The following is an 8,639-nucleotide window of genomic DNA, read 5'->3' on the forward strand; positions in this document are numbered from 1 at the left end:
TCAACCAGCCGTCCGGATTTAAGTCACACCCGAACCGTTATTTTACATTTTTCAAAAAAAAACTCTGATGTTTTAGGTAATTCATCCGCGGATCATATTTAAATCAAACAAATGTTTTTTTTAAATCATTCATATCTTTTAAACCGCAACTCTGATTTGAACATGTTATATATTAAATTTGATTAGAAAAATATGTAGAATATGAATATGAGATTATTTTTACCTGTTAAGTATTTTTAAATATTATTTTGGAATAAATTTGAGTCAAACCAAATGATTTTCTAAATTATCTGTATCTTTTAAACCGTAACTTTGATTTTAACATATTATATATGAAATTTTATTAGAAAAATGTGTGGAATCTAAATATGATGTTAATTTTACCTATTAAATATTTTTAAAATATTGTTATGGAAGCAAAATATGATGTTAATTTTACCTATTAAATATTTTTAAAATATTGTTATGGAAGCAAACTTATAATTTATAGTGCAAGATCCGTTCTTTTCCATACCGGTGGCGACCCCACTATAACCATGTAGGGAAAAGAAAATATCACTACACATGCATACCTCTGAAAAATGTCGCGGGGGAAAATAACAGATTTCTCATCGCGAGAGTGAGAGAGAGAGAGAGAGAGGGAGGAAGAGAGAGACGTCTTAGGATTAACCATATTCAACACACATTTTTTGTTGTTTTGTGTGAACACCGAGGCCATCGCCGGCGAGGGTGAGAAGGAGGATAAGCGGCAACACAAATATGATGCCTCACAAAAATAAAGGAGATGGACCTATTGTGGTCTTGAGTGATGGTTGTTGAGTTAAGAGCGTGTGTTGTGTTTTCTCTTCCGTTGCAACGCACGGGCTCTTTTGTGTGTGTGTGTGTGTTCGTGTATATTTTAACATTTTTAAAATATCTTGGCACATATCTGTAAAGCGTATGATTCAGCAAGTATCTTGGTATGGGTTACTAGTACATGTGAAAACTTCATTTACACAGTACGAACATTTTATTCATAATTCTTCAAAAAGAAAACACACACTACAAAACCGATGGAAGACCACAATTGGTAACTTGTTACACGGTTACTATTTGATACGCAGTTACACAAACACAATGTATGCATGCTCCACAGCTCCGCGTCACAAGTAGCAAGTCAGAGCTGCAAATCCATGTACATATAGATTATTACACTTCGATACGTGACCTGTGTGACCACACGAGAGAATTTAATGCACGTATCGCATTCAGATGCAGGTGATACTGATAGTACATACATATAGTAATCGATGAAGCTTAGTTCGGGCAGTGGAAGTCGTCCGGCACTCTCTTGCCGCACTGGTTGACGAGCACCTCAATGGCGATGGGCAGCACGAGGCTGGTGTTGAGGGCCTTGACCTTGATGGTGCTGCAAAGGCAGAGAGCGGCGTCGAGGCCGGCCACGCCGGACAGCAACGGGCAGCATGAATCGCTGGCGCTACCACCGATCACCGCGTGCAACAGCCCATTGAGCACGTCCACGCACGCCAGCAGCTTCAGCGTGTCCACAGGGCACTTGCCAGTCGGTGTCGCCGGGGCTGGGGCCGGGGCTGGGGTTGGCGTCGGAGTCACAGGTGTGGGTGTTGGCGGCATCACAGGTTTCGGTGTTGGGGCCACCGGGCTTGGGGTTGGAGAGAGAGGGGTTGGTGCTGGGGTGGGAGTCAGAGGGGTCGGTGTTGGCGGCATCATAGGAGTCGGTGTTGGGGGCACCTGGGTTGGCGTTGGAGAGACGGGGGTGGGTGCTGGCGTCGGAGTCACAGGTGTTGATGTTGGCGGCATCATAGGGGTCGGTGTTGGGGCCATCGGGGTTGGCGTTGGAGAGACAGGGCTCGGTGCTGGCGTTGGAATCACAGGGGTCGGTGTTGGGGCCACCGGACATGGCATTGGAGAGGCAGGGGTCGGTGCCGGCGTCGGCGTTACAGGGGTTGGTGTTGGCGGCATCATAGGGGTAGGTGTTGGGGCCATCGGAGTTGGCGTTGGAGAGACAGGGGTCGATGCTGGTGTCGGGGTCACAAGGGTCGGTGTTGGTGGCATCACAGGGGTCGGTGATGGGGCCACCGGGATTGGTGATGGAGAGACAGGGGTCGGTGCCGGCGTCGGCGAAACAGGGGTCGGTGTTGGGGTCACCGGGGTTGGTGTTGGAGAGACGGGGGCCTGTGCCGGCGTCGGAGTTATAGGGGTTGGTATTGGCAGTATCACCGGGGTCGGTATGGGCGTGGGTGCGGGAGTGTTTGTAGGTGGAGGGCAGGACACAATCGGGGTCGGTGCCGGCGTCGGAGTCACTGGAGTAGGTGTGGGTGTGGGTGAGGGCGTGGGAGTTTGCGAAGGCGGTGGGCAGGGTACGGACGATGGCCGGGACTTGTGCTTACGCGGTGGAGGCCGCGAAGGCTTTGTGGTCGGGCAGGATCGGCATGCCGCAGACGGAGCGAGATGCACGGCTAAGGAGAGCAGCGCCACCAGCAAGAGCACTGCAATGCGGGCCATGCTCTTGGAGCTTAAGGCCCCGGTGTCGATATAGCTTTCTTGCTCTTGGCTAACAGAATGCCTTGGTACTGGTCTGAGGGAAGAAGAAGAAACTAGGCCTGCTTATATAGGCGTACGTGAGGTGGTGGAGCGATGAGACGAACTGCTCACGTACTGTATTATTTTTTGATGATTGAAATGGTGTACTGTATTGGTCGACCTGACCAAGTATGGAGCCCTCTTCCCCCGTGAGGCTCTTTCCAATATTGCTGGACCTCTCGCACTTGCACGCATCTGGATGAAATTAACAGACCTCATTGTCCACGTCAGAGACGACCGCTCCGCTAATCTATCTATCTTCTATCTATATATCAGATATTATAGAAGTAAAATATTGCTTGTGAACCAACCTATTGTTGGATGGGACAGTAGTATCCTCAGCTCATCAGGGTTTAAGTTCTGATGATCGCATTATTCCTTAATTTATCTCTGGATATCTGGCGATGCGTTTTCAGTGGGAGAAACCGTTTCGGTCGACGATGTTCATAAATCTCAAGATGATATGCCGGCTCAGTCTCTTGAAGGTGCTCATAGACGTAAGGTGTGCATGTGTATGTTTATAGAAATAAGTGTATGCGTGTATATGAGTGTATGCGTGTACGTATGAGCTCTTGCATCTGTACTATGTTAAAAAAAATATTACTGAAAATAGAGAGAATAACTAGAAAATCCCAATTTAATTATGAAATACTATCTTGATTATTGGCTCCGGTCCCATGCGTACTAACTCCAACGAGTACTTTTCGTGGAGACGCTAACCAGGCAAATAAGCAGCTACGTGAAGCTAGCTCGTATTCTCATGTAGGAAATTAGTGATGGAGCCGCGTCGAGTTCGCGTGGGGAGGTGATCTGTCAGTCTTTTTTTTGGTGGCTGCTGTGGTGATGCCGGAGGCAGGCGATGGACATTAGTGTCAAGCTCAGAGATGTTCTGCTATCTTTTCAGTTTTGTTATGTCGAATATTACATAACTTGTATTTTAATCTTTATAATATGAATGTGACACATATTATAATGTAAAAAAAAAAACTAGTCGGCCGCCGGCCTTGACGCGTATAGCGGCGACAAACATACGCGAGACACACGCCAGGATTTTATGGCTACAGAGCCGTATCAGTCATGTGAACTTTCTATTGCTTTGCGAAACTATTATACAGACGAAATCTCCTGCATGACAAGGGAACGACAATCAAATCCAACCGTCTACTTTACTTTTACTGTTGTGCATGGACGAGCTGATCTGATTGTCGTTCACAAATCGTCCACTGACCATCGTGTGTATAGCAGCGCTGATTGCTTTGTTTGATCTGGTTACAGGGGATACAGACACACGTATTTATATTACCTATCCTACCTAGTACATATATGACTCGGCTAGTGATACAAGTCAGTGATTATACTACCTAATCATGATTATTTCCAACAATCATCCTTCTAAACACAATGTTCTCATTTCAGGACGTCGATCCTTCCCCTCATCATAAATATCTGTCGTTCCAAAGAATTAGTCGGGATATCTGCAAGTTGGTCGTCGTTGCAAATATAGTTGACTTTAATCTTGCCTTCTTCCACGCACTCCCGTATGTGGTGATACCTCTTATTGATGTGCTTGCTCCCGTAAGCAATATACTCTGCTTCACAGGATGATAATGCACCCACCTTCTACTTTTGTGATAGACAACTCACTATGCTTCTTTTCAGAAAAAATGCCACTCCCAAGGTACTTTTACGGTCATCCACATCTCCTGCCATGTCGCTATCACTGTAGCCAAGTAGCTCCACCATCTCCTTCCTCTTCTCTCTGAAATAGACATAACCAAAGTTTGTTGTCCCTTTGATGTATCTGAGTATTTGTATCAAGGCTGCCCAATGTTCTGTCGAGGGGGCTTCCATGAAGCGACACATTATGCCAACGGAATAGGCTAAGTCCAGTCATGTATTCACAAGATACCTTATGCTTCCGACCACACTCCTATACTCTGTTGTATCAACTGCCGGCGCTTTGCTTCTCTTGGTAAGTTTAAGAGACGAGGCTCCATTGGAACATAAGTTGGATTGCTAGATTTAAGGTACACCTGAAGGTGCTTTTTTTGTGGAACTGGCCCACAAAATCGATCACATCACACATCACAACCACCTTATTGGTCGAGGGGTTGCACGTATGGTATGCCTTCGTGCCCACTTCGTGGCCAACCAATACCATCGGATTACTCCGACCCGCCAGTTTTCTAGTATGCCCGGCCACTGTTTTCACATTCGTCATGCATCCGAACATGTGAAGATGATCAACCATAGGCTTACTCCATTCACAAAATAGAAACAAGAGCAAGAGTAGGGTATTACCTCTTAGAGGGAGCCCGAACCTAGGTAAAGTTGTGTCCTTGTGTTCTCCTGTTACCATCGTGCCAAGGCTACCAGCTCAGGACCTCCTACCAGAGATCCGCCAGTATTAGCACCGAGACCACATCCCTTTAATAATACACATAGGTTTACGTTTTTTTGCCACATCACGTTCACAAATTGCAACAATGTTGTACTTTTTTGCATTTGAGTGAATTATTGCCATTTTTCACTGACTATTCCCTTCAACTCCTCATGGGCTCCATACTTTTACTTATCAAAATGATCAATTGACCCCATACACTTGAAACATGCCTATAACCTAGCTGTTCCGAGATTAGATCTAAACCATTATAAACTACTCCTTCATCAATAAAGACCGAGCCAGACTTTGGGGCTCACTAGAAAAGCCTGTGTTGGAAGGTCGGCACAAGGCACATACCCAAGTATAACCTGTGGGGGTCAGGCCCCAACTCAAATTTCAAGAGAATTTTTTGATTTATTCTATTTAAAAAAATAGCAAAGTAATGCAAGATGCGCCTCCATGTCATTGGTTTATGGGTCCCATCTCTTGGTTGGGTCTAAGCCTGGTTTAGAAGTTTAGAAGTTTGGTTTCCTCTAAATGAGGCTGAAGTTTCTTTTTCTTGCAATCTTCTCCAAAGAGTTATACGTTTTATTTGATAAAATGTTTTTGAAGATTCTGCAGATACATATTTTATTTTTATGCTTCTACACTTTTAATGGCTATGGATCCCATAATCTTGGAGTGAGCCTGTCCATGAAAAACTGGGGTCGGTCCAGGTATCCCATTGTTAGGGTAGGGAACTCACTTATGCATCTGCCCATGCACCTTGAGCTATATGTCAGCAACAATGGTAGCGTGTTGTGTACTTTTTTTGAAAGGAAAACTCCTCATCTTTTCACCAAACAATATGGTAGTACAAAGAATATCAGAAATAATAATACTTACATCCACGTCCGTAGACCACCTAGCGACGACTACATGCGTTGTCATGTGTATATATAGTGGAGTACTTTTGTGCGGAAAACATTATATCATTTGTATTGATTTTTTTAAACGTTATTTGTATTAATTAAGTAGGGTGCTAATTTTTCTACTATATACATTGAAGTCGGCAGGAGTAACTAGTTTGGTACTGTATCCTGTGAAAAACAAAAAAGCAGTTTGGCATTGCACATAGCACATGGAAATGGTTGTAGATGCACAGCGGGTTCTTTGGGCTCGTAACAGATACGAACAAAATGCATGGCATGCGAGTATGTACTGCAGAAACACGGACGTCCCAGAAACACAGACGTGACAAACTAGCTAGTCATCCATGCATGTGTGCATTCCCGGGCAGTGAAGACAAGATAACGCTATGCTGGTCCACTCGTGCTGGCACTATATGACACGTACGCACGTACACCTTGAAAACTTAACCTAACCCAATTGTTCGAACCCATAAAAAAAGACAGAAAAAAGTGAGTCATCTGAGAAATAGCACAAAAAAAGAACTGTACGTACTCCCTTCATCCGGATTCATAAGGCCAATTTATCTTTTCTTAAGTCAAACATACGTTTAAGTTTGACCAAGTTGTTGAAAAATATATCAACATCTACACTACCAATTTAATATTAATCATGAGGTATGTTTTTTAATGTACTTCTTGGGTCCTTTAACATACATTTTTTTACTTCTTTGGTCAAAGTTAAACAAGTTTGACTTAAGTTGAGATTGATTGGGCTTATAAAGATGGATAGAGGGAATAACTCTTTTTTGCCATGAGAATTCTACACAATTCAGTTGGACATGACCATTATATCTTATGGGCTTAAAGCCCACTTAATTAATAAAATCATAAAAACTTCATCCACTTGCATGGCGTGTATAAGAAGTTTAGTCACGTATTGCCACCGCTAGAGAAAGGACATCAGCATATAAGGTGGTTGGTTTTACTTCTTCTTGTGGCATGAGTAAAGGGAGCAACACTGTAAACCACCATTTACCGGTAAACAGGGAGGCCCACTGCACACACACGGCTTAGTCGAACACTCGGCTTATTGGCAAACCACGTGGCGCCACCGTTAGATTCTGTCGGCCGTGATCTCACTTTGTTTGCCGGGTTCCACCCTTTTGTACTCTCCTTACATATAAGTTGTGTTCCCGATATCCAACATTTGTCTTATGGCCCTAAGTCGAAATGTACTAAGCCATGTACACTAACCCGAGTGTAACACTCGGTGTAGACTTTGCCGCGGTTAAAATGGCCTTTGCCCTGTATGTTTTGTAAAGGGCTTCATTTGTTTTTTCCAGCAATGCCACTTGCAATGCATGTGTAAGAAGTTTAGTCACGTGCTGCCAATGCCAGAGAAAGGACATCAACATATAAGGTGGTTGGTTCTACTTCTTCCTCTTTGTGGCATGAGTAAAGAGAGCAACAATGAGTGTGCTCCCTTGCATGCCTCACCACCACCAAATTCACCCGTGTGCCCAGTTTCAACCGAGCTAGTACCTTGAAGGTCTAACCCAACTCGGCGCTCAGCAGCCCTTTGCATAGGTGTATGAGAGAGCAGACCTTTGAAACCACGTCCTTATGGAACCTGCGCTAGGTAAGGGGCGATAAATGTTTTGTGGAGTGTCTGTGCCAGTCTGCTCGCTTGAACGTCTAATTAGTCTAGAACCACTCCATTGACTGACTTCTTCATCTAAGACCTCTTCTTTGATCAACTACTTCGGCCGTGATGACTTATTTGATCGGACTACTCCGGCTACGACGAATTCTCCAATCAGACAACTGTTGCGACGACCACATCACCACCATGATCACTATAGTGACAAGAACACTTCCGCTACCTTTGCAACCAATGCGTCTACGCTGATTATCTCGCTGCTGGCATTTGCGTTTGCTTCATATGCAAATATTATTGGCACAGCACAAACTTGCATTTCTATTATCCCATTTATGACCAGATCTGCTAGCACACTTGTCATCATATTAATATTGTTTAATTTATTCAAAATTGCTTATTGTTCCAACAAGAACTATGATGTTTGTTCTTTTTGTTGCTGAGAACTTTTTTTTGCGGAGTTGTTGCTGGGAACTTTGATGTTTCCATCCTTTGATTTAGTATTAATGTCTCATTTCAAGGAGGTTTATTCACTTTTTATTTACTTTGTAAATCAAATTTACACATTAATTCATATCGTATCAGTTTACCAAGTAGTTTTGTTCCATAACAGGAAGTGTGACGTTCGCAGTTAGAAGCAGGTAACATGTTCCCCACAGGATGCATGTGAAAGTGCTTCTGTACATCCTGAACGGTGCACCTGCTAGTTTCCCAATCGATCCCTGCAAACTAGTGGCCGCTGCGCTACGAGCCAAGAATCAATCGATCTGCTAGCTTTCGGATCGATCGATCGACAAACGATGCATAGCTACGTGTAGGTCGGCAAGGAACGCGCCAAAACTGCCTTCATTTGTGTGTAAATGTAGTCGATCAATTGATCTGTGGGTGGAACTAGCACGCATGCATGTTGTCTTCTAAAACATAGTACTAGTATAGGGATATCTGGTATAGCTGGCTAGGATTTCAACGAGTCAAATCATTAGTTTTCGTAATATTTCAAGTGGCAATAATGCAGTTTCCCGTTGGAGGCTACCGGGAGAAACTCCCACTGTCCCTTTTTATTAATAAAAGCTAAGCTAGCAAAGAGTGTACAATCATAGATTATCTA

The 8,639-nt window shown here is 43.9% G+C and overlaps 1 protein-coding gene across 1 annotated transcript; it reads right to left on the reverse strand.

The window, feature by feature from the left end:
* Positions 1 to 961: 961 nt before the first annotated feature.
* On the reverse strand, positions 962 to 2,771 carry LOC125523356 (uncharacterized). Its single transcript, XM_048688401.2, has one exon. It carries the CDS (start codon positions 2,521 to 2,523, stop codon positions 1,297 to 1,299), a length of 1,227 nt encoding a protein of 408 aa, XP_048544358.2. The 5' UTR covers positions 2,524 to 2,771; the 3' UTR covers positions 962 to 1,296.
* Positions 2,772 to 8,639: the final 5,868 nt, after the last annotated feature.

This window comes from Triticum urartu, chromosome 7A (assembly GCF_056163025.1).
Source record: "Triticum urartu cultivar PI428250 chromosome 7A, HENAU_Tu73, whole genome shotgun sequence".
Classification (NCBI taxonomy): domain Eukaryota; kingdom Viridiplantae; phylum Streptophyta; class Magnoliopsida; order Poales; family Poaceae; genus Triticum; species Triticum urartu.